The sequence below is a fragment of the Trematomus bernacchii genome, unplaced genomic scaffold (genome assembly GCF_902827165.1).
Source record: "Trematomus bernacchii unplaced genomic scaffold, fTreBer1.1, whole genome shotgun sequence".
Lineage (NCBI taxonomy): Eukaryota > Metazoa > Chordata > Actinopteri > Perciformes > Nototheniidae > Trematomus > Trematomus bernacchii.
In genome coordinates, this window is record NW_022987942.1 from 924,660 (window position 1) to 950,083 (window position 25,424).

General features: G+C 41.3%; 2 protein-coding genes across 2 annotated transcripts; one reads left to right on the forward strand and one right to left on the reverse strand.

Moving 5' to 3' along the window:
• Nucleotides 1-370: 370 nt before the first annotated feature.
• On the reverse strand, nucleotides 371-14,878 carry gprc6a (G protein-coupled receptor, class C, group 6, member A). Its single transcript, XM_034115637.1, has 6 exons — nucleotides 14,570-14,878; nucleotides 13,056-13,341; nucleotides 6,587-7,390; nucleotides 2,236-2,451; nucleotides 1,878-2,001; nucleotides 371-1,418 (listed from the first exon to the last, which is right to left on the reverse strand). Exons 1-6 carry the CDS (start codon nucleotides 14,764-14,766, stop codon nucleotides 397-399), a joined length of 2,649 nt encoding a protein of 882 aa, XP_033971528.1. The 5' UTR covers nucleotides 14,767-14,878; the 3' UTR covers nucleotides 371-396.
• A 4,393-nt stretch (nucleotides 14,879-19,271) lies between these two features.
• cnih4 (cornichon family AMPA receptor auxiliary protein 4) lies at nucleotides 19,272-23,381 on the forward strand. The gene is made up of 5 exons (XM_034115596.1): nucleotides 19,272-19,361; nucleotides 20,511-20,579; nucleotides 20,708-20,820; nucleotides 21,430-21,570; nucleotides 21,793-23,381. Exons 1-5 carry the CDS (start codon nucleotides 19,293-19,295, stop codon nucleotides 21,818-21,820), a joined length of 420 nt encoding a protein of 139 aa, XP_033971487.1. The 5' UTR covers nucleotides 19,272-19,292; the 3' UTR covers nucleotides 21,821-23,381.
• Nucleotides 23,382-25,424: the final 2,043 nt, after the last annotated feature.

Sequence of the window (25,424 nt, forward strand, 5' to 3'; positions counted from 1 at the left end):
CAGGTTTTCTGATGGATGAAAACAAATGTTTGTTGTCCACAGCTGATGTTAAATTGACCAGACTACTTTCTATGGAATGATATGACTGCACATACTGTAGTCCCTTGATCAGAGCGTCCTCCTTAGCAACGGTCTGCTATCCTTAGCAACGGGCTGCTAGCAAAAAATAGCAGACCTATTGAATGTCCCGATTGACAAATCAGAATTGGGTATTCAACTAACTGTAATAAGAAACGGTGTGAGCTGTTTTACATAAATGCTTTTGCAAATAAATTATATTAACAAACATATACAAATTATTATATTATATAAAGTATTTAAATATGTAAACTTTATGATACAACTTGTAAATAATACAATTCAATTAAACTATTTCTGAAAACCCATTAGGACAGTTTATATGCTGTTGCTCCTTTCGCGGCAGTGTCGTGTGATTGACCCTCTGTGCAGACTTGGGCAAGTAACCCCTTCTCTGCAGTTTGTCACCACAGACACAGAGACAACATCTGTGGTTTTATTGGAGTACTCATATAGTTTCTTCCTAAAAGCAGTATTCGTGTTCTGTTCCTTCTTAAAAATAATTATGTAGCACTTTGGGAAGAAATGACAGCAGAGGATGCCATAGTTGGAGATGAGGATGACCACCATCTCCACAGCCGGCAGGTAGACTCCTGAAGTGGTGATGTAGACGGGGACGAAGAGCAGCCAGGAGATGAGGTAGAGCAGCATGCTGAAGGTGATGAACTTGGCCTCGTTGTACAGGTGTGGCAGTTTGCGACCTTTGAAGGCGCAGATGAAACACACAAACGCCAGGACAGCTATGTAGCCCAACATCACCCCGAAGGCCAAATACGAGCCCTCGTGACAGTCCTCCAGCAGAGTGGTTGGATTATTGACGATGTGGTTATATGGGCTTTTGAGGACCAGCCAGCAGATGCAGGTAGCTGCTTGTAAGCTCACACAGATGGCGACGATGATGTACGGCTTGTACAGCCCCCGCAGAACCTCGTGCAGCTCGGGGTTGAACTGGAAGGCGAGCAGGATGTGCAGCGTCTTCACCAGGATGCAGGACACACATAGAGTGAAGCTGACGCCAAACAGCACCTGTCGAGCCTTACACTGGAGACTGTTGGGCCGGCCGACAAACAGCATGGCACTGATGTCACTGATGACGAGAGAGAACAGGATGACCTGGCTCAGTGGCCCTCCGGCAGCCTTCACTACAGGAGTGTCCCGCTGATGTAGAAACAGAGCGGACACCAGCAGATTCAGGACGACGCCCAGGGCAGAGAAGGTCAGGAGAACCATGGCGAAGGGGTCCTGCCAGGAGAAAAAGAGCCGGTCCTTAGGGAGGCAGCTGGAGCTGCCCTCAGGAGACCATTCTGTGTCTGGGTCACAGCTCAGACACTGGGCCATGTCTGCAGGAACACACAGGAAGAGCAAGGGAGCTGAATGCAACTATTGTTTTAGTCTTTAAGATCTTATCTAAATACTTCATCTGTTTCTGTCTTTTAAATGTTGATGTCTAAAAGGGTTGTAAGGACTTCTAAAGACTCATGGGTAAATATGCATCATGGGATGTTATTTGTGCGACAGTCAGAGAGTGGATTAATGTTTTTATAGCGGCAACATGAGCACAGCTCCAACGCAGTCCGCCATTGTTGCTGATGTAATAGCACTTACAGGAATGCACTAAGCTCCTGAGTTTAGTTCCTGCTCCTGAGTTTCGTGGTTGATGTGGGATTATACCTGAATACCTGTGCATGTACAGTGAGCTCATTATATGTTTGCCAAAACACGTTTATTCCAGGTGAAATAGGGGCTATTACTCTTTGTGCATGTAAATAAATGTGTGAGTGTGAAGGGGAATGTCTTGCCTGTGTCATTAGAGTAGTAGTTTGCAGAACAGATGGCACACTCGTAACAGCAGGTGTGTGGACCCTTGGTGGTTTTCTTTGACTTCCCAGGGACGCAGCTTTTGGAGCATTTGGAGATGATGTGCTGAGGAAAGCAGGGAGAGACAATTATCCTAACATTGTTTTTGACTTTACATATCATGTCTTTAAATTAGTTCTATTGTATTGTTTTACTGAAGGTTGCATTACCATATGGTTATACTAAAAACCAGTTTTCTGTATCGCTTGAATCAGCATAGATGGTCTGACTGTGTGTAGTAAACACACACTGCAGCATGTGGGGGTCATGCGCAAGATAACTGCCATATGAAGGGCCTACCTTCAGAGCATTGAGCTGTTGGGTGGTGCTGTGGTTGCTGTGGGTGAAGCTGTTGTTGTGCGGGTGATACTCAGCCACGATATCCTGGATGTGGATGTTCTCTCCGTCTGACCTCCACATGGTCACGTCGTAGCCCAGGTTGATGTCTCCGCTGCTGTCAAACTTAAACCGCTTGTCTCTCAGTTTAAACTCCTCCATCCACATAGCTTTCAGCAACTACAGGATAAGAGACATTTCATTATCCAATAGTATCTTTGATTACTCGATTAAACCACACAATTTGAAGAAACATGTTGTCTTGTATTAACTTTTAATACAAGTTACTATTCCTTAGTCATTTTGTATCAAGTTGCGCGTACACACCGGAGTACTTTTCCCACAATAGTTAATCAGAACTACGATATATTTGCGTTCACACCAAAAAGCCCCCTGAACTAAATGAGTTCATCAGAACCATTTTTACCCCGTTTTCAGTCCCTGCTCTCTAAGGTTCATATGCAGGGGTGCACACAACTTTATCAGTCAGGTACTCAGATGAGTACCTGGAGTCAGTGTTTGGTAATCCAACTTCTGGCTCCCCTCAAAGTTCCCATGAAGCCCTCTGTATCGCGAATGTCAACGGGGGGGGGGGGGAGGACGCGATCCAGAAGCTTCTACTGAAGGCAGTTTCCAACTGCAAAATGTAGGAGCGTTGTTCAGCAAAGTTAGCCGACCTGGGAACCGTCCACAGCGCAAAGTCATGCCGGGACGACGACGAAGGTAAAATAAACTACATGCACTGCACTGTTTTAATCTGCACAATACTGGTCTCAGATGTACTTTTATTTGCTCAGTAGATCGAGCTAGCCATGCTAGCTGAACTGGCTATCATAGCTCCAAGCTGGCTAACAACATCTAGCTAGCTAGCTATTCTCAGCCGCGCCCGCTATGAAAACTTTTTGACTTGTGAATAAGTGTGCAATGTTCTGTAATTTGCTTCACTAACTCATGGCGCTAATCGTGTGTTTCAGGCGAGGTGTTTCTCTCTGGATTGGAAACTAGTGAGCTTTCCCCTCCGGGATAAAACGATAATATAACGTTAGCAATTAGCATGCTAGCTGGACATAATGCTACCTCTGTGGCTACACTGAATGAATAGAGAGGTAAAAAATAACTTACATGGTAGTTGCTATAATTTCATGTGTCATTTGCAACATTCATTCTACATGTTAATGGTAAAAGCTTAAACAGTTGATTACCTGCATGCCACAAAGACTGATGTTCTAATATTTTGCACATTTAAGTAAAAATATAATTGAAATTCAATTTATTTTTCCTTTTTTTTATTGATTGTTATAATTTTCTCAGCCATGTTATGTTAGATGTCAATCCACTTACACTGTAACTACTATGGCCTTGAAAGAAGGTTACGCATCGAACTCATGTCCACTAATCCCTATAAAACAAAGTTCAAGCATACATTAAGCACAAAACAATAAATAAGGCACTTTGATATTTATTTTTTATTTGATCCTATCTTATCTTCTACTTTACACCTGCATTTTGTACACTGTCCCTGCCTGCACCATGTCCAATGTTGTCTCTGTTGACAACCTACTAGGCGATTAAACGGATCTTGTATCTTGCTTATTTCTCCTCTTAGGAAAGCGGGCACAGGATGACAGCTTCCTTGACACCATCATGGCGATGGAGGACCGCCGTGCCATGGTCAGCAAGGAGAATGAGGACCTGCGTGCCAAGGAGATGCACGACGAACGGCTGCTGCATTCACACAAGGCCCAGGAATCGGACGACCAGCTGCTCATGGTGATGCCGCGCCATGCTGACTCGGCGGCGCGCCAGGTGAAGCAACAAAATACCTTTCAGGCTGGGCTTCTGGCAGTGCTAAGCGAGCTGATTAAATCCAACAGGCCTTCAATAAAAAAATAAAGAAAAACTTGTCATCGTTGATAAACTGTACAATGACTTGTTGGGAGGCGTGTGGTGCAGTGGACTGGTGCGTTGGTGTTCGGATCAGGGGAGCACAGGTTCAAACCCCACTGCAGTCAGCATGTCGTTGTGTCCCTGGGCAAGACACTTCACCCCAAATTGCCTACACCTGGGACAGTTAATTTTGTATTATTGTGATTATATATATGCCACTGTTATTAATACTGACACTTCACTTTGCACTAAGGTGTGTCTGCTGCTGAGCCTACCTATTATCGTTATTATATATATATTGTTTTGATACTACTGACACTTTCTTTTATATTGAAAATGTTAACTTCTATTTACATTAAAACTTTTAACTTGTATTTACATGCATACGACACACAGGGGACAGCGTGATGCCGTTATTGATATTGTCTTGAGTGTGCAATAAAAGAGAACCTACATGGCGATTAAACAGATCCTGTATCTTGCTTATTTCTCCTCTGACACTTTATCTTTACAGTGACCTGTGTAGCATCCTATACATCACATGAAAGTGATTATTCTGATACCATCATGTTTCATCGGTTATAAACTGGCGAAGCTTTATTGTGTCCCACCCCAAATATGTGGCTTTGAAAAAGATAATTTCATTGTATTTCAAAATGGCGTCCAACAACACAAGCACTATTTATTTATAGAAAGAGAAATGGTTAAGTTTGTAATTACCAGTGTTGTCAGTTCAATATTTTAATTAATTATAGTAAGGGAACATCTTAGGAGTTAGTGTAGTGAGTTTCAGAGCAGTGTAATAATTATTTGACCTAAAACTAAATATTTTTATGAATGTCCTCTGAGGAGGACATGGGGATTTGCTAACTTTTGATTTCCCCCATTTTACACGACACAAATGGAGGCCACTATGGGCCAAAACTAACTCGTAGGTTTCTGTAGGGTTCATGGCAGACGGATGCAGTTGCTCTCAGGAGGATATATAATAAAGGTGTGTTAACTGCTGAGCCTATTTACTGTGCATACGACACACCTGGCACAGTTTATTAATTTCACACAGGTTACGCAATCCATACGCATGTCGTCGTCCAATCCCTTTGTCAATCCTTCTTAACCGCCTTCGCTTCCGAATCAGCATTGCTATTGCATTTGACTGGTCGACGATCTGTATTTGTGTTTGCTTAAATAACTCAGACGAAGCTCATGTCTGAGGTCGGTAGGTAAACAGACGCCTCATATACAGCAGGTGGGCGTGGCAGTATACGCGGGAGGTTTTTCTTCTTCTTCTCTCGTTTTTTTGGCGGATTGCAACTTTAAGGTGCATACCGCCACCTACTGTACTCGCCGTGAAGTTGTTTGCGGTCTGCCAGTAAACCCAAAGCAGAAGAAGAAGAAGTGACGTCAGCGGCTTCATTTGCCTAATCCACCCCCAGGAACTCATTTCGGTGTGAACGCGATCTGCTTTAGTTCATCAGAACTAAAAGAGTTCTCATGAACTGAGTTCTCATGAACTATTGTGGGAAAAGTACTTGGTGTGAACGCGCCTAAGGCCACATTCCAAGTTCATAACCTTAAATGCTGCATAGTGTTCTATCGCAAATAAATGATTTTTCCACAGCACACAGCTGGGATCGGAACCTTTGTTGATGGCTGGGGAGGACTAATAAGATGGCCAATTCTCAATGTCACTGGAAATATACCTAATACGTTGATTTAGCGGCTTATTTTAACAATGTGATCTCATGATTCCTTCTGATATTATTGCAGAACTGCTGTTAGCTAGCTAGCTAATGTAGCTAAGCTAGTCATTTCAAATCTACTGACAAACACTCTTTGCTGCAGTGACAGATGGCCCACTTTATATAAGTTTTTTTATTCGCAGCGTTTCGTTTATGCAGCGCTATTAGTAATCGCACTACATTTTTCATCAAATTGGTTAAGATGTTTCTTCACCTGCATGTGTTTTGGCAGATTTGAGTATTTGCATAAGTAAAAGTAAAAGAGTATTAGCATTAAAAAAAAAAACTTAAAAGTATAGAAAAGAAAAGTACATTTATTGTTGCATTTATGTGTTCATCACTTCAGTGTTGCAGCTGGTAAATGTAGGTTATTACCTGATACACTACTGGGTAGCTTAATTTATAATATTATAATGTAATGAAGTGTGTATTAATAACCTACAAACCTTAAATCTGCAAAGTAACTAGCAACTATATATTTTAAAGAAAATGTACATTTGCCAACAAAAAGTTATGAAGTAAAAGTATAAGTTATCACAATGTACTTTAATTGTTTACTAAAGTACAATATTTGAGTAAATGTACTAAGTTACTTTACACCACTGAGCCTGTTTGCACCTGTCGGCCACCGTACTTCTTCCCTCTCTGGAACGGCCTCATGTGGACCTTACAGATTGTATGATTACCTCCCAGGGCTGCACTGTGCCGGGGGTTCTGCAGTCTCTGTTCCTGCAGACTGAGGCCAGGGCTTGAGCGATGGCGCTCACAGCCATCTCCACACTGAAGGTAGTGCTGGCATGAGTGTGTTCTCTGAGGGTTTCCACAGCCTTAGACACCAGCTCAGTGTCTCCATAACCTTCACTAGCATTCAGCTGTGTGTAGAATTCCTGCAGGAAGACGTTATCCCCTGTATCGTCATGTCCAGCTGCCTCCAGTCTGCTCAGGTACTCATTGAACGACGACAGGTCTCCACTTTTGAAGGTGAAGCCCAGAACATGTCCCATGTCCTCCAGATGTATGTTTTCCTTCACGGAGCTGGAGGAGGACCAGCTGTCACTGGCCACCCAGACTCTTCTCATGGACTTCCTGTCCCGTCCTCCTCTCAGCATCTGGTTCTTAAGCTCCTGGTAGAGGTACACCATGAGAGTGGGCTTGGCAAATGACACGATCACCTGAGCCTCAGGATTCTCAAAGATGGTCCTGGCAGTCTGAGTGATAGCAGACCGGACGTCCTGACTGCCCACTGCCTGAGGTATGATGGATTTGAAGGCCACACAGATCCCATTTTTGGAAGCCTGGGACACAAAGTTCTCAAGAGCTGATTGGCCGTAATTCCCATCAGTGATTACTACCCCTACCCAGGTCCAGCCGTAGGTGCTGAGCAGACTGACCATGGCAGCGGTCTGGTGCCTGTCATTAGGAATGGTCCTCATGAAGGCAGGGAATCGCCTCTTATCACTCAGAGTGACAGCAGTGGATGAATAACTGATCTGGAGAAGAGAAATACAGTAATGTTCATTTCAAAGATGTGTCATTTAATTTGAAAGGCCACTTCAAAATGTATGTGGATGCCTACAATGCAGGCTTGAAGGAGTAATTCATTACATGTAACTGGATTACGTAATCAGGATACAAAAAAAGCTAAATGTATTCCCTTACAGTTACATAAAAAAAGACGTAATCAGATTAGTGTTATAATTTTCCAAAAACAAGGGATAACTAGCAGGATAACAATGTGAGTAAAAACCTAAAATGATCATATAGAGTTTGTTGTAAAAGGATCAGATGTTATCTCTTCTCTGTAAGCTGTACTGTAGGCTAATACTAATACTAATTATATGTTCATATAATAGTGTGTGTGAGCTTAACTGTGGTCAGCTCAGATTTTATTTCTGCTTTTTCTTTGCTACCTTTGTTACTACATATCTTGGTTTCTTCCTTTCTAAGAACACATTGTTGTTGTTGCACGATAAACTTAACCTGTTAAACCCTGAGCCTGTTTTTCAGGTCTCAGGTTCGAAAATGACATTCCCAGAACAAATTATTATATCTTCCCTTTTAAAAGGGGTAAATGCATAATCTTTTTTTCTCAAAGCAATGATGAACCTGTGAGTTGGATGTAAAAAAGTCAGAATCAATATAGATTTTTTTTATTTTAATGTAAATTCAGATTGAACATAGTAAAAAAATGTAAATGATTGTGTCCGTCCAAAGATCTTGGACCAATATAGAATCGAGGGGAAGTTCCTAAAATCCATCTAAACATTACCCATTGGTGAATGAGTGCTGCGCAGCCAGAATGCCCCGGAACCGGAAGCTGCAAGACACTCTGGTGGCTACCATTAGCAGCTAATATTAATTCTCCAATTTTTACATAAAAATGGAATTAAGGATTATCAATAATTTTTTCAAAGTGATGGATTAACCTTCAGTCGCGTTTTTATCGTTTTAATGCCATTGAACACGACTTTTGATCAGAAACCAACAGCTAAGGCAGTGGTTCTCAAACTTTTTCTGTCAGGCCCCCCCTTTAAAGAAAAAAAAAAGTCGGGCCCCCCCAACACAAATAGTCAGGCTCAGTGGTGGCGCCAGAGATTTATTTTGGGGATGCTGTGGGTAGGCCTGTCACGATAATTAATTTTGTTGGACGATAAATGTTCCTGGAAATTATTGCGATAAACGATAATATTGTCGGCACTGTTGTAAGACAATTCAAACATAACTTTTTATTGAACATTCAACATTGCAAATGAAATGTGAAATAATATTAAAAATATATAAATGATATATAATGAATAAAACAAATTAATTAAATTATAATAAATTAATTAAATCACACACAACCAAAACAATAAATTAAATAAACTCAGCTGGAAAACAGAGCTCTCTCTCTCTCTCTCTCTCTAGCTCTCTCTCTCCTCTCTCTCGTCTCCGCTCTCTCTGCTCTCTCTCTCTCTCTCCTCTCGCGCCTCCGAGCTTGTTCTCTCTCTGTATTCTCTCTCTCTCTCGTCTCCTCCTTCTCGCTCTCTCTCTCTCTCTCTATCTTATAATATAAATAAATAAATAAATATGAGCACACATTGTCTCACAAGCAAAAAAAAACCTCCTTAAAACAACAGTCAAGTGTACAGTCCACTGTCCCAGACAAAGACCCATGCATTGCCTCAACAGGCCCAGCTCCAAATCTGTTTTTCAAAGTTTTCGAGCAAGGAACACCAACATGTTTGCATTGTCGGGCAAATGCATCTTTGATTGTAAACTGTCGGGAAGGTGGGGGCTCTCCATCTCCAGCTGCCGTGTTTGCTCCCAGCTGGGAAAACGGAATGGGGTGGTTGTGTTTTAGGTGTAGTTTAAAATGCGTGGTATTGCCTGCTTTTGTCGCTACCTTTTTTAAACAAATGCGACACACCACCCGGCTCATTTGACTTTAAATTCCCCGCGAGTAAGTCACACGTTGTCTCCCGCTTGTCGCTGTATTATTAATTTGGCTGCTACGCTGCTGCACATGCATGCGGAGTGTCCTGACCTGGCTGTGTGTCAGCCCCGCCCCTCACAGCGCGCGTGAAGGGGGAGTCCCCCACACACACTCATTGTGAAAGAAAAAGGTTGGGGCTTTGCGCATGTAATTTTGCATTAGAGTGAAGCTACATTCTAGCTCTGACATCTAGAAACGGAATAGCATGGATTATCCGTTTTATTGATCATGGATTATCAGAAATCATTTCAAAGGGACACAGACACATTGGATTAACCTATGGATTAACTTCAGCAGCGTTTTTATCGTTTTAATGCCATTGAAGACCACTTTGGAGAGACTACAGAGCCAAGGTAAGCATGTTAGCATTTTTAGCTACCTAGCGCCACATGTTTTGATGTCTGTTTTTGTTTATAACGTCGCGATTTCGTATAATTCAGTGATAATGAGGGTACCCATCGATTCTGTGTCACCTCACGATGTGAAACGATGTCATGGATGTGGAGAAAAGATAAATAATAAGGTTTTGTGAGTGATTTTCGGTGCAGTAATCTGTTAGCATTTTTCGCTCGTTGCTAATTCAGAGGCTCAGTGTTAGCATTGTGGGTTTTCTTTTGAAAAAAAAATAAAAAAGATCAGTTAGATGAGTTTCTTCCCGTTACATGGATATAAAACATTCATAGTTTATTAAATGAACATGCCCTCAGACACTGTTTCCTGCAAGATGTTGCGGCAGTGCCCTGGTACCGGGGTCTCTCTGGCTTAACAGGTTAACAGGTTAAAAAACTCAAAATCCTCTTTATATCATTGATATTTATTTTCTCTTTATTTATTTATTTGCTTTGCATTTATGTTTAGGCATAATACAAAAGCAACAGAAAATAATCTGGTCAACTATTCAAAAATTGTCAGTGGTCTAAAATGGTCATACAACGGTGCCGACAATATTATCGTTTATCGCAATAATTTCCGGGAAAATGTATCCAACAAAATTAATTATCGTGAGAGGCCTATACATGAAACACACACCACAAACAAATCTACAGACTTACTCCAAACTGCCAAATATATTAATTAACACACTCTCACTCTCATATACTCTTTGACTCTATTTTGGCCTAGTAGAACAATAAGCAGCAGACTTTTACTTTTTTATCATTTCTACTGGATCTTAGATCTGCAGTTGCAGTTGCGGCTCCAGAGTATTTTTGTTGGGTAATCTATGGTAGGGCTAACCCATACAGTGGTGGGGCTCAAGTCAGTATTTGCAATGTAATTACATACACGCCCCCCGACAGTGAAACGCCACGCGTGAGGTTTAGATTATTTCCCTGTCTCTCTCAATCCAAATTGAACTGTATGAAATAAAAAGGCACATTTGTCTTGTAGTAATAAAAAGGGCGACCTGGAGCCAATCCTGCAATTTCCCCACAGGTGAAAGAGTAGACATGCTGAAAACCCACCCCTGCAGGGGGGTCTGGGGGGATTCTCCCCCAGGAGATTTTTTTAAATACTAACATCAAATACACATTCTGGTACTCTCTTGAGAAGAAAAATAAATAAATCTATTACTACATATTTAAAAAAATGAATGCCATTTTAGTTTTGTGTTACTTTGTTCTGAAAGCTGAACCTGCTGCTCCTCACAGAGAGAAGAGGGAAGAGGCTGTGTGAATTACTTTACATTGTGGATAAGGGTGGATAGCCCCCATTGTTCTGTGTGTCAAAATGAAAGACAGCCCACACACCTATCAATGATCAAACCGTGGGGTCTTATTTCATTACGTGTTGATTTCTATCAACACGTAATGTTGTATCGATGATATGAGATGTACTACCGCAAAAGTATTCTCCGTCGGGACTTCCTGCAACAACACCACGCCGTTATCGTGATTGATTGGCCAGAACCTGTTACGCACCATCCGCCCGGTACCGGGCGGATAAACGCGTCATTTGCAGGAAACAACGTCTAAGGGATCTTAATATTTAATAAACTATGAATGTTTTATATCCATGTAACGGGAAGAAACTCAGCTAACTGATCTTTTTAATTTTTTTTCTCCAAAAAAACCCCACGATGCTAGCACTCAGCCTCTGAATTAGCCACGAGCGAAAAAAGTTAACCTAAAACGGCACTTAAACTCACAATAACTCCCTTATTACTTATCCTAGATGCACAGCCAACCACTCGTTTTTGGTGTCCTGGAGACACAGAATCTGTGTAAAAAACCTCAACATTCAGTGATAAACATTTGCGACGCTATAAACGAAAGCGTACATCATAACATGTGGAGCTAGGTAGCTAGAAACGCTAATATGGCTTACCTTGGTCAAAACTGGTCTTCAATGGCATTAAAACGATAAAAAAACGATGCTGCAGTTAATCCATAGGTTCATCCAATGTATCTGTGCCCTCTTTGAAATTATTTCTGATAATCCATAAGTAATAAAACTGCTTTTCGTTTCCAAATGCCAGAGCTAGAATGTAGCTCCACTCTGCTTTACATTTACATGCGTGCAGCCCCCACCTTTTCTCTTCACAATGTGTGTGTGTGTGAGCCTCCCCCTTCGATTCTATTGGCTCTAACGGTCAGAAAGAGGTGTCAACCATCAAAATCGAGCAAGGGGGGCCAGAGATATGGAAAAAAAAACATTTTCACCCAAATCACCTCAGAGGTGGGGTGGTTTTGGCTAAACCTCTCTAAAAAAGGTCAAATGTCACTTGTTTTGCATCAATCTTGATACAGGGCACTTATTATATGTTATACTTTGGATTCCTAAAGCTTTTAGTCTACTAACCCATCATCCAAGGGTAGTTTTCACTATCTGTAAAAAATAATTTTTGGACGGACACTATAATTTACAGTTTTTTACTATGTAAAATCTGAATTTTCTTTAAAATAAAAAACATTTATATTGATTCTGACACTTCTACATCCAACTCACAGATGTAACCTTGCTTTGATAAAATAAATTATTCATATAATCCTTTTAGAAGTTAAGTTGTAGTCATTTGTTTTGGGCATGTCATTTTCGAGCCTGAAACATGAAAAACAGGCTTGGTGCTTAACAGGTTAAGGTAACTACTAACTGTAACAGAATACATTTTAAAGGGGACCTATCATGCAAAATGCACTTTTGTACGTCTTTTATACATGAATATGTGTCCCCGGTGTGTCAGGGAACTCACCAAGTGTCAGAAAACACAACCCTCTCTCTTTCCTCCCATACCCAAATCTCTAAAAACGGGGGCTGCAACGGAGCTGATACAGACTGATACAGATTTGAAATTGTTCTGACGTCAGAAACAGGGAAGGCTCCGCCTATATGGGCAACTCTCCACTTATCAGGGGAATGAGAGGTTGCCGTGGCATGGTAACAGCATGGTAACAGCATGGTAACAGCATGGTAACATGACGCTCGTGCCTCACCCCCCTCCTTTGCAGGGGGGCGTGGTCAGCTGCAGCTCATTTGCCACAGAATCAGCCCTTGCAAAAACAGGGCTGGAATACAGCAAATAGAGCGAAATGAGGCATGGCTAAAATGCATGATCTGTTTGGTATTTTGAAAAAAAAACTTCACAGACATGTTTTATATAGGTATGGCCCTACAATATATTATTCAAATATAGCATGATAGGTCCACTTTAAGTTATCCCCCCAACCCTGGATACTGCTCACCTGAGGGATCATCTCGAGGGTCAGTTGCCTGGCGATTGCGATGGATCCTTCAGAGTGAGAGGCCCCCACAACAGCCAGGACAGGGGGGCCACAGCTGGTGGTCCCGGGGCAGTGGCTCCGCTCGATGAAGTGTGCCGTGGCTCTCAGAGCGGTGCTGACATCAGCGCAGGAGTCCAGGATGTGGTAACCCAGGGTGACGTTCACATCAGCCAGCAGCGGGGATCTGTTCACCTTCTCCACAGCGTTGATCATAGCCAGCATCCTCACCAGACCTCTTGCTTGCAACCTGTGGGACAGAACAGTCAAATAACAAATAAACATGGTATAGTCTGGAGAGCTGAAATGAGACATGCAAGGAGGGACAGGAAGGAAGTTATTACAATTTCAAGAATATGACTTTATGATGGATTAAAGAGGACATTCTGCTCATTTTCAGGTTCATTGTGTGTATGTTGTACCACTACTGGGACATATCTCCACGCTTTAATGTTCCAAAAGCTCTTTATTTTTCTCATACTGCCTGTGCTGCAGCACCTCTTTTCACCCTCAGTCTGAAACCAGAGCCCAGTCTGCTCTGATTGGTTAGCTGGCCGGCTCTGTTGTGATTGGTCAACCGCTTAGAGATGTCCAGCCTCTTAACTTATCACGTACAATTTGTGTGAGTGGCTCAGCATAACTATTTTACCGCTTACAAACTTATTTTTAAGTTCATGTAAAATAAGTGTTACATGAATTCAACGTTCAGTTTTTGTGGCCCTAAAGTGTGAAGGTTATTGACGGAATTTAAAATGAATATTTAAACACACATACATTTATCATTTGGATCTCTATTATGATTCCTTTCCTAAGTGTTCAATATGATTTGTCTCTGTTTTAATCCTTACAATTTCATACCTTCATGTTTCAGTATGATTGTTTTTACGTTAGAGGGGCCAATTATATTACGTGACGTAGGATTGTAAGTCACAGGAAGAAACTCTCCCCTTATGATTCTTGGAGCAAAAAATCCACTTTTCATGTCTTTTCTACATCAACATGTGTCCCCTCTGTGTAAAGATATTCTGAAAGTTTCAGAAAAAAAGAATCCCTCACTTTTTGCCCTGATCTATTTATATAAAAACCTGTCTGAAAATGAGCTGATCAGATTTTGGCCACTTTATGATGTCATAACGATTTTTTGGCTTGTGTAACCATTAGCCAATAACCAACCAAGATAACCCCCCCGCCTTATCACCTGAATCTCCTCCTAGAGCACCATTGTGTTCTTTTTAACCAAATCTCTCTCAGAGGCGCGTGGGGAATGGCTCCTTATTTCATCTAAAGTAACAGACAGAGATTCAGCACTTTGGAAACATGGCTGAAACAGAGGGGATTATGGGATGCTACAATGATCTGTTTGGTATTTCGAGCCAAACACTTCAGAGACATGTTTTGTATATATCTGAGACCTATAATATATTGATGAAAAACAGTATAATAGGGGACCTTTAAGTTGAAAATTATGAAGATCTCACCTGATGCATGGATGGAGGTGTGGTGCAAAGGTTCTGTTTTCTTTTTCTACATCTTCGTGAACGGCAAAGATTCCTCCGAGGATGACAGTACCTTTGGCTGTAGCTCCCAGCATGCTGCTCTCCTTCTCAGCGGCATGTCCCATTCCCAGGATAATAAGCAATATTGTGATGTGCCAACAGATTAGAAGCCAGGCCATAACACTTTTTTGCTGCGTTCTGTTTCTAAAAAATGTTTCCCTCTCCTTTCTCTAACTGGTTTTTCACCTGCAGCAGAGTGATACTCTCCTTTTAAAGCATTGTCGTCAGGCTGAAGGAACACTCCTCTTGCTTCCTCCTCACACTTACGTTTCTCATATTCTCCCCTGCAGCCCTGCCCACCTTATGAGTGACAGCAGGATGAGTCACTGTCTTCCAGAAGCAGGTGTATAGTTTTTGTTATGGGTGAGGAAGAATTGTTGCTGATGGAAAACACCTTACCGTCTGTGCTGTGTGTCACTACAGCATTGATTTTTAACATGTAATTGATTTTAAATGTAATCTAAAGTGTCAGTTAATAGTTATATTATTTCTCAGAGCCTAAGGAGGAAACCATATCCAAATCTGTAAATTAACTTAAGGTATTAAATAAATGTAGTGAAGTAAAAGTACAGGATTTACCTCAGAATTTTAGTGGAGTAGAAGTTTAAAGGTCCCATGTCTTGGCCATTTCTACTGATCATAATTCCATTGTTGAGGTCTACTAGAATAGATTTACATTGTTCAATGTTCCAAAATCACATTGGTTTTCTCTTACAGCATCTCTGTATAGTATGTGTATTCACTCTCTGTCCTACACGCCTTGTTGGAGCTCCTGCCCCCCCCTCCCTATGAGCCTACTGTGCTCTGATTGGTCAGCTCGCCCACTCTGTTCTGATGAATCCACCACCGTTACAGCGGAACATCAGAGATTGTGTGTTACAATGGCGTTTGTTAGCAACCAGAAAATGACACCAGTAATGACAAACAGATGAGAATGCTGCGTGGGGTCTGGGTGCCTTGTTGGCGGGACGTTGCGGGGCTCGCTGCTCCGCCCTTTGAGGCTCGAGGAGCGGACAGTGTGAGCTGGATTACTGGTGTCATTTCCTGGTTGCTGCGTGGGGTCTGCGTGCCATGCCAGCAGACACTGAGCACCGCGGACCTCAGGGTGAGTGAGTGTGTGTGTGTGTGCGGAGCTCCGCGAATGGGTCCATTTGGATTTAGTGACGTCAATAGGCCCCGGAAGAAAAAAATGGAAAAAGACAAATCTCCAACGAGGCGTTCTGGGGCAGCATAGACAGGTCTTTTCTGTGTTAGAGTTTTACTCACTACAGGGTGTACTTTGAGGGTTTGTGACTTTGCAGACCGTGTACATGCAGAAAAAGCTACATAACACACGAGGGGACGGGTAATAACCAGAAAAGCATATGATGGGACCTTTAACCTGTTAAGCCCGAGAGACCCCGGTACCGGGGCACTGCCGCAACATCTTGCAGGAAACAGTGTCTGAGGGCATGTTCATTTAATAAACTATGAATGTTTTATATCCATGTAACGGGAAGAAACTCATCTAACTGATCTTTTTTTTTTTTTTTCAAAAGAAAACCCACAATGCTAACACTGAGCCTCTGAATTAGCAACGAGCGAAAAATGCTAACAGATTACTGCACCGAAAATCACTCACAAAACCTTATTATTTATCTTTTCAACACATCCATGACATCGATTCACATCGTGAGGTGACACAGAATCGATGGGTACCCTCATTATCACTGAATTATACGAATTTGCGACGTTATAAACAAAAACAGACATCAAAACAGGTGACGCTAGGTAGCTAAAAATGCTAACATTTTTACCTTGGCTCTGTAGTCTCTCCAAAGTGGTCTTCAATGGCATTTAAACGATAAAAACGCTGCTGAAGTTAATCCATAGGTTAATCCAATGTGTCTGTGTCCCTTTGAAATGATTTCTGATAATCCGTGAGCAAACAGACGGATAATCCATGCTATTCCATTTCTAGATGTCAGAGCTAGACTGTATACACTCTAATGCAAAATTACATGCGCAAAGCCCCCACCTTTTTGTTTCACAATGAGTGTGTGTGGGGGACTCCCCCTTCAATTCTATTGGCTCTAACGGTCAGAAAGAGGTGTCAACCATCAAAATCGACCAATGGGTTCCAGAGATATGAAAAAAAAAACAATTTCCACCCAAATCACCTCAGAGGTGGAGTGTTTTTTGGCTAAAACCTCTCTAAAAAGGTCAAATGTCACTTGTTTTGTATTAATCTTGATACAGGGTACTTATTATATGTTTGTACTTTGGATTCCTAAAGCTTTTAGTCTACCTTACCCATCATCCAAGGGTAGTTTTCACTATAAGTAAAAAAGAATTTTTGGACGGACACTATAATTTACAGTTTTTTACCTATGTAAAATCTGAATTTTCTTAAAATAAAAAACATCTATATTGATTCTGACTTTTCTACATCCAACTCACAGGTTTATCATTACTTTGAGAAAAAAGATTATTAATTTAACCCTTTTAGAAGGGAAGATATGGTCATTTGTTCTGGGAATGTCATTTTCGAGCCTGAGACCTGAAAAACAGGTTCAGGGCTTAACAGGTTAAAGTGGCAGAAAAAGGAGGTACTCAAGTAAATTACAAGTCCCTCAAAATTGTACTTAAGTACAGTACTTGAGTAAATGTACTTATTTACTTTACACTATTCGATGCAGAAAAAAAATGTATATCTTATCAGTGCTTGATCATGAGAGATAAATGTGTGTAATGGATGAACAAACAGATAGAAGTTTAGTTTAACTCTTAACTCTTTGAACAGCAGTTTCCAGGACTACTTAAAAATTATTATTTTTGACCCTATTCTTTTTAGGATATGTCATTCACACAGTAGTGATCATGAGAATCACAAACCAAGTTCATATCATTGATGAAAGATGGGAGGAAGTAAGTTATAGAACACGAAACATTTATAATGACCAGGTGGTAAGATGTGACAATTAATGTATGAGTATTAATGTTATATCCATTATCTGTAAGCAGTGGCGACTGGTCATTAGGGGCAGGTGGGGCACAGCCCCACCTAGTGTCAGCAGAAAGTATTACAAATAATGATTACAAAAATGCAAAAAAATAAATAAAAAAATATATAAAATATATTTTAAGATCATGTTTAATCATCTGATTCGTCTGTACATTGCTGTTTTAGTCTGTGTTCTTCTAATTAGTGTGTCTACAGTCACAGTGTGTGCCTATTGAGCTGTTTAGAGCCATGTGGGACAAAACCTGATTATGCCCCTTCCTCTCGCTGTGAAGTCAACGGTGACTGTAAAAACTTCACTGCGCATGCTCAGAGTATTTTGTAATGAAATGTGTGTGGCAAAAAAATAATGACCAGAGGGGCATGGAGCTACCATCCCCACCATACGTCATCTCAAAATCATTCAGAGCTGATTGGCTGTAAGTACGTGTGCCGCGAAAAGTGTGCTGTGTGAAGAGGAGACGAGAGAGCTGCAGTGGCGCGTCCTAAAACCAGGAAGTAAGCACAAAAAAGCAATGAGATTTCTCCAGAGGATTTTAGAAAATAGCTCGAAATAAGATCTGTGGGAAACGTACCTGTTAGATAAATGCACGTTTTGATTAGCCGGATAATATCCACATGTCTACCCTACTTATATAATTTTTTTATCATAAATCTATGGATTACATTTATGATAGACTTTTGAAACTACAAGAACATAAGGAGGACTTTTACAAAAAAGTAATAGAAATGTTTGTCCAGAAGGATAGGCAAATGGACTTCATCTTCAAGTCAAGGTAAGACCGCCATTTTATTGAAAATGGGATCTTACTAAGAGAGAACAATTCAATATTTAAATGATAAAATGACATTTTTTGGGTATCCTTTTGTTGAACTGTCTGTTTAAAATTAATCGAAGCATCAGACAAAAAAAGCTTTTGAAAATAATATTATATTTTGGTTTAGGTCAAAATATAATAATTGTAAACCTGAAGAGTCAGTGCCAGTGCCTCACCAGCCATGAACCTCACTGCACGTCACTGCAGAAGCTTATATATAGACATCTAAGTTTTTTGTGCCCCACCACTTTTGTACATATAAAAACGCCACTGTCTGTAAGCTATACCTAATAAGTTATTATCAATTTGAGTTTATTTTTTATTTTTCTTCTGATCTGTGAATTTTTATATAGTGATTTTATGTATCTAAGTGTATGCCTTGTAATCAAACCATTTCTTAAAATGCGAAAAAAATATGAAAATGACTAATAGTTTGAAGCTGGAACAAAATTAGAGGAGGGATGAGCCTGATTTGTTATTTCATGTTTTCTCACCGGATTCTCTGAGTATTTGATTTGATTCTTTTAACATGCACACTGATGTGATGCACTGCACAATAAAAGCCACTCCTCCCCATTTCCCCTGTACACTGTGATCCCCTGACCACATCCTTTGTTTTCTATTTATCTATACAGTCTTATTTTAGCCTCTAAAACATGCTCTTAATATTATATTTCTGATGTGTTATCATGTGTGTGAGCTCAGCTGTCATCAGCTGACCTCCGGTCCGCTAGGTGGCAGCACGTCAAATATCACTGTCTGCGGCGGGAACACTTGAAAGAGAACAGGCCGGAAATAAAAGCATATCAATGACGGAAGAAGAAAAATGGAGGCGGCAGTGTTCATTCTGTCACTGGTGGACTGCTGTGCACTGATTTTCCTCTCGGTGTACTTTGTATCCTTTTCGGCTGTGTGTTTTCCGGCGGGTGTTCGCAGTGTGCGGCCTGTCGGTCCCAGCGGCCCGCGGACCGCAGCTCCTGGGAATTACGTTCTGTACTTTAGAGCTAACGAGCTAACTGTTAGCTAGCCGCCTTCTCTCACCAGAGTCAGTGACAGGCTAGCCTGAACTAAGTTCACCTGGACCTGTGTCAACAGCAGAGTACCCGGATGACAAGGTGTGGTAACGAAAACCTAATCACAAAATAAAAGTTAAAAACATTATTTTTATCTCATCATAACCATAGTGGCCGGCAAACAAAACAAATCGTTAGCTTGCTTTCGTTGAGTACCCCTGTCGCTATTATTGATACCACTGATGAAGATATTCTTACAATATTCCTAAAAATAATAATTAGGTTAGATCACCTACCTATATACTACTAGTTTAGATTAACATTCTATAGTAACCATGTGCATTATGTAATGGCAACTCGTCTGTGTTCTGGGCATTTAATGTTGCTGTCAAATGCATAATGATCTATGCTTTGAAGTTGCTAAAAATATATATTTAAAATCTATGTCAGAACTAGCATACACTGCACATTAGATTAAGCGTTACCTCTCAATAGCAAACATGTCTGATAAACGCATCATTATCAGAATCAGAAATCCTTTACATTAAAGGTGACGCACATAAAATAATAGGTCAGCATATTAAATAAAGAGATATCAACATGAAAAATTAAGACATAATTAGTCATCCATGGTTAAAAACAAGTACATAAAGGTGTTAAGATTCATATCATGCATGTATTGCGCATACTCGCATAGTAGTGATTATTGCACTATTGCTGAGTGAAGAAGCAACCAGAATAACAATATTAGAATGCAAACAAATGTATATTGCACAGGATTGTATTGGGTTGTGGTCTGCCAGGGGCCGTGTTGGTTTTAAAGTCTAACAGCTGCAGGAAGGAAGGACCTGCATTATCTCTCTGTGAGACGCAGCAGGTGAAGCAGCCTGTAACTGAAGGAGCTGCACTGTGTGTCTTTATTGTCCAGTTAAATTGAGCCGATAGAAGCAGGGAAAGAGAACGTTAACAGAAAACATTCAGCACTATAAGGTTGTGATTGACAGCTGGAGGCCCCTTGACTGACAGCTCAGATCATCACCCTGTCTGATCTAGAATGTGACTACATCAACGCCAGAGCCTGCTGCTCCAAGCTGAACAAAGTGAGTCACGTTAGATGGTTCTTTTTTATTTTATGATGTCTTTTGTTTGTAGTGCCATTTTATTTATTTTTGATGAAATGCTGATGTATGATTTTGATGTTTGTATGTTTGACATTTTGTGTCTCCAGTGGGTAATTCCAGAGATGGTGGGCCAGTGTCTCTCCACCATGCTGATGCTGGTCTCCATGCACTGGTTCGTCTTCCTGCTCAACCTGCCTGTAGCAGCCTGGAACATTTATAGGTACGCTCATACTATTATAATAATAATAATAATAATGATACATGGGATTTGTATAGCGCTTTGCCTAATGCTCAAAGACGCTTACAATTATGATCTGCATTGTCATCTGTCTGTACGGTTGGGTAAAATGACAATATATAGTGAGACAATAAAGACAATGGAGAATAGAGATGATGTTGTCAGAGGTCGAGTTTTGGACATATTGAAATTTGTAGACGTTTTCTTAGCAGGTGAATTATAGAGAATGCTGTTGCAGTAATCAAGTCAAGATGTAAAGAATGCATGAATCAGTTTTATCGGTAGTGAAGGAGGGGGAGGATCGATATAGGCAATGTACTTTAGGTGGAAGAAGTCAGTTTTTGTGAGGAAGGGGAGGGTGGGGTCAAGGATGATGCCAAGGTTAAAGACGTGAGTGAATGGTCAATGTTCAGTTAAAAATCCTGAGTGGACCAGGTAAGTGAGTTTGGACCGAGGATGACCATTTCAGTTTGAGAACGTCTTTTTCCAGCAGACAGTTCTTGTAGAGATATTTATAATATATACATGAAGTCTGAGCTTTGCATATATTTGAATAAATGTATATGACACGCTCTCCTCTGTTCCCTGCAGGTACGTGAAGGTTCCCATGGGAAACATGGGCGTGTTTGACCCCACTGAGATCCACAACCGAGGGCAGCTCAAGTCCCACATGAAGGAGGCCATGATCAAACTGGGGTACCACCTGCTCTGCTTCTTCATTTACTTGTATAGGTGAGATCACTCACACACACACACACACACACACACACACACACACACACACACACACACACACACACACACACACACACACACACACACACACACACACACACACACACACACACACACACACACACACACACACTCATGCAAGCACACAACATGTAATGACACATTCAACACCTACAGCCGTCACTTCTGTATTAACACATCTCCCCCCTTTTATTGCAGCATGATCCTGGCTCTGATCAACGACTGAAGAACCTAGCGGGGGGCCAAAATCCAAACTCCAGGCTCTGCTGCCCCCCCCCCCCCCCCTACATCCTGCTCCTGTACTGTATCCATACAGTCTTTCAGAACAGCTCAGAGAAGTTTTTCTCTCACTGGTTTACTGAGCTTTGATTTGAAATGACAGACCTGATTTAATAAAATGCAACGGTTAATATTTAAAATAAACACTTCATAACAAAATCTCCTACAACTAGAGACTGTATTGTGATGGAATCACACCAGCCTGAAGCAAAATCCAGACTCATGGGGTGAACAACAACTAGGCCTGTTGTGTGCATTGAGTTGCTTTCACATGATTGATGGTGACTGACTGATGATGACATACACACGAAGATGTACCTGATGAGGGGGCTACTGAGTGTGTATTCTGATATTCTGAGCTGTGGTACATCCTGGCTGCTGGCCCTCTATCAGCCAAACCTGACATAAAGCAGCAGTGATTAACTTCCTGCCCGGGCTTTAAAGACCAGCTGTTTGAAATCAGTACGATGTGTAACTCCTCCAATCAGTGTGTGAGCTGCTTAGATGCATGTTTAATTTATCTTGACATTTTTAAGAAGAATACTGGAGGTCTTAACTGATGTACTTTCTGTCTCCGACTCCATAACAAAGACATCGTGGGCCAGTAGGGTCTCTCTGTTTGGCCTTTCAAATAGTAACAAAGTAAAAGAAAAGGCAAAAAAGTCATCAACAGATAAAAAAATAAAAAAAAACTGGTAGGAAGAAGCCATAGGACAACATTGAGTTTAGGATCCTACTCACTGGGCCTTTAAGAAGAGATTTTAAAAGAAACTGAATTGGTGAGTGCGTGAGACGGAGCTTTAAAATGTCCCACAGCTGATCAGCTGACTGAAGGCCATTCCTAATGATTCTCATAATTTGTCATCATTTCTGGATGTCTCTTCATGCTGTGCTTCAGTGTTCTGATCTGTTGCTCCTTTTTCCTTAATTGGCGTAATTGGTAAAAATGTTGAAATCAGAGATTTAGTGTAGTATTAAAGTGTAGAGAGAATAGTTATTGTTCACCAATGAGACTGTTCTGAGACTTATTGCATACAGCCAGGAGCATCACACTCCTCCCTGATCGCCAGCTCAGCCCACACACACACACACACACACACCATCTGATTAATATTCAGTCATATTTATGTATGAGGAGCGTCGCTCTGTGTGGGTGGTCTGTGGGACGTCCCCTCACAGAGCTGGATGCTGTCTGCACTCGGGGGTCAAGTGTTCTGTTCTGTTTGGAAAGCCTGTGTGTTTCTGACGGCTGTTGTGTTAAATCTGAGTTTCATTTTGAATCATTGAATTTGACCTCAGTCATGCACTGATGTAACTGACTTTGCATTGAACGCACTGTACTGTATGTTAATGTTCCCTGAGCAGCGGGGTCTCACGCCCTGACTGACTGTATTATGAAGGGGGGGGGGGGGTACTGTTAGTGAACAAGTTCCTGTTTTATTCACACAACTGTCTATCTATTTTTGGGGTCGGGGTGTTTCATAAATAAAAGTGAAAGACAAGTGTGAGTTATCTGTTTTCCATGTGGCATTGAGTTTACACTTTGCAATCAATACATTTCTAAAATCTCTTTCATACAAGTTAACGTAATGCTCAAAAGTGAAAAAACAACAAACTCTTACACAGTTTAAGTGAAAATATGTTTTCATAATAATAATAATACATTGTTATTTTGCTCCTGTATCTGTATTTCATGTCCATTGGACTGGACGAATACAGTTAACTTAACCTGTTAAGCCCTGAGCCTGTTTTTCAGGTGTCAGACTCGAAAATGACATTCCCAGAACAAATAACCATATCTTCCCTTCTAAAAGGGTTAAATTAATAATCTCTTTTCTCAAAGTAATGATAAACCTGTGTTGGATGTAGAAAGTCAGAATCAATATAGATGTTTATATTTTAAAGAAAATTCAGATTTTCCATCGTAAAAACTGTAAATTATAGTGTCCGTCCAAAAATTATTTTTTACTTATAGTGAAAACTACCCTTGGATGATGGGTTAGTAGACTAAAAGCTTTAGGAATCCAAAGTACAACATATAATAAGTACCCCTGTATCAAGATTGATGCAAAACAAGTGACATTTGACCTTTTTAGAGAGATTTAGCAAAAAAAAACACTTCTGGGTCATTTGGGGTGGATTTTCCATATCTCTGGCCCCCCCTTGCTCGATTTTGATGGTTGACACCTCTTTTCTGAACCCGTTAGAGCCAATAGATCGAAGGGGGAGTCCCCACACACACTCATTGTGAAGCAAAAAGGTGTGGGCTTTGCGCATGTAATTTGGCATTAGAGTTGGAACCTATACTCTAGCTCTGACATCTGGAAACGGAAAAAGCAGTTTTAAGGCTTTTTTTATGCTTTATGGATTATCAGAAATCATTTCAAAGGGACACAGAGACAATTGGATTAACCTATGGATTAACTTCAGCAGCGTTTTTATCGTTTTAATGCCATTAAAACAACATTCCTTCAGATCATTTCATAAAACAACAGATGATTTATTGTTTATGCTTTGTCTGTCTATGCTGAGGTTGCGACATCTTTCACTTGAGTGAAGTCGACTTTACTTGATAGTTAACTGGAGTCTATTGAAAGAGGACATATATTCTCCTTTTCAGGTTCATATTTGTATTTAAATGCCTCTACTGTGACATGTCTCATGCTTTTAATGTTCAAAAAGCTCTTTATTTTCTCTCACTGCCTGTGCTGCAGCACCTCTTTTCACCCTCTGTCTGAAACCAGAGCCCAGTCTGCTCTGATTAGTTAGCTGGTCGGCTCTGTTGTGATTGGTCAACCAGTTAGTGATGTCCTGCCCCTTAGCCTATCACGTATAATGTGTTGGAGCACTGGCCAATAGAGTGGTGCAGTGACGAGGCCTAAAACGGGGAGTTACGTATTGTAACCCTAGTTATATAAGCACAGGTGGAGCCCTCTACTGAACTCTATGGGTACTACCCTCAACCATGCTATGCGAGCATTCACCTACTGAGTTGCATAAACGTAGCCGGCCAATCGGGGCAAGCCTACCTGAATGCGCGCGCAGGCCCACAGTATATAAGGCGGCTACGCCTCCTGACTGTCATCCTTCAGCGAGCGGCATAGGAAAGACAGGGCCCCTAGGTAGAGGGCTCCGCCTGTGCTTATATAACTAGGGTTACAATACGTAACCCCCCGTTATATCTCACACAGGCTCCGCCCTCTACTGGACTCTATGGGTACAGTGGGTGGAGCCCTGATGGATAAATGCCCTGTTGTCCAACAACATCGACCCATCACACTGCCCCTGACCGGCCTTTGGTTAACAGCCACCGCACCCCAACTTCCTCTCATCCGGTTGTGACCGTGGAGAAGTCGGGGCCGCAGCTTACTTGGCTGGGTAAAGCCTAATTGGTCTGAACAAGCCCATAGCTCCACCCTGCAAGTGACTAACACTGCGCACTACGTTCCCCCAGGTCCCTAAGGAGCATGGGGAAAACGCAAGTGCACCATGTCCCCTACACTCACACACGCTTACCTCGTGTAGAGTGTGCATGAATCGTAGTGGGGAAG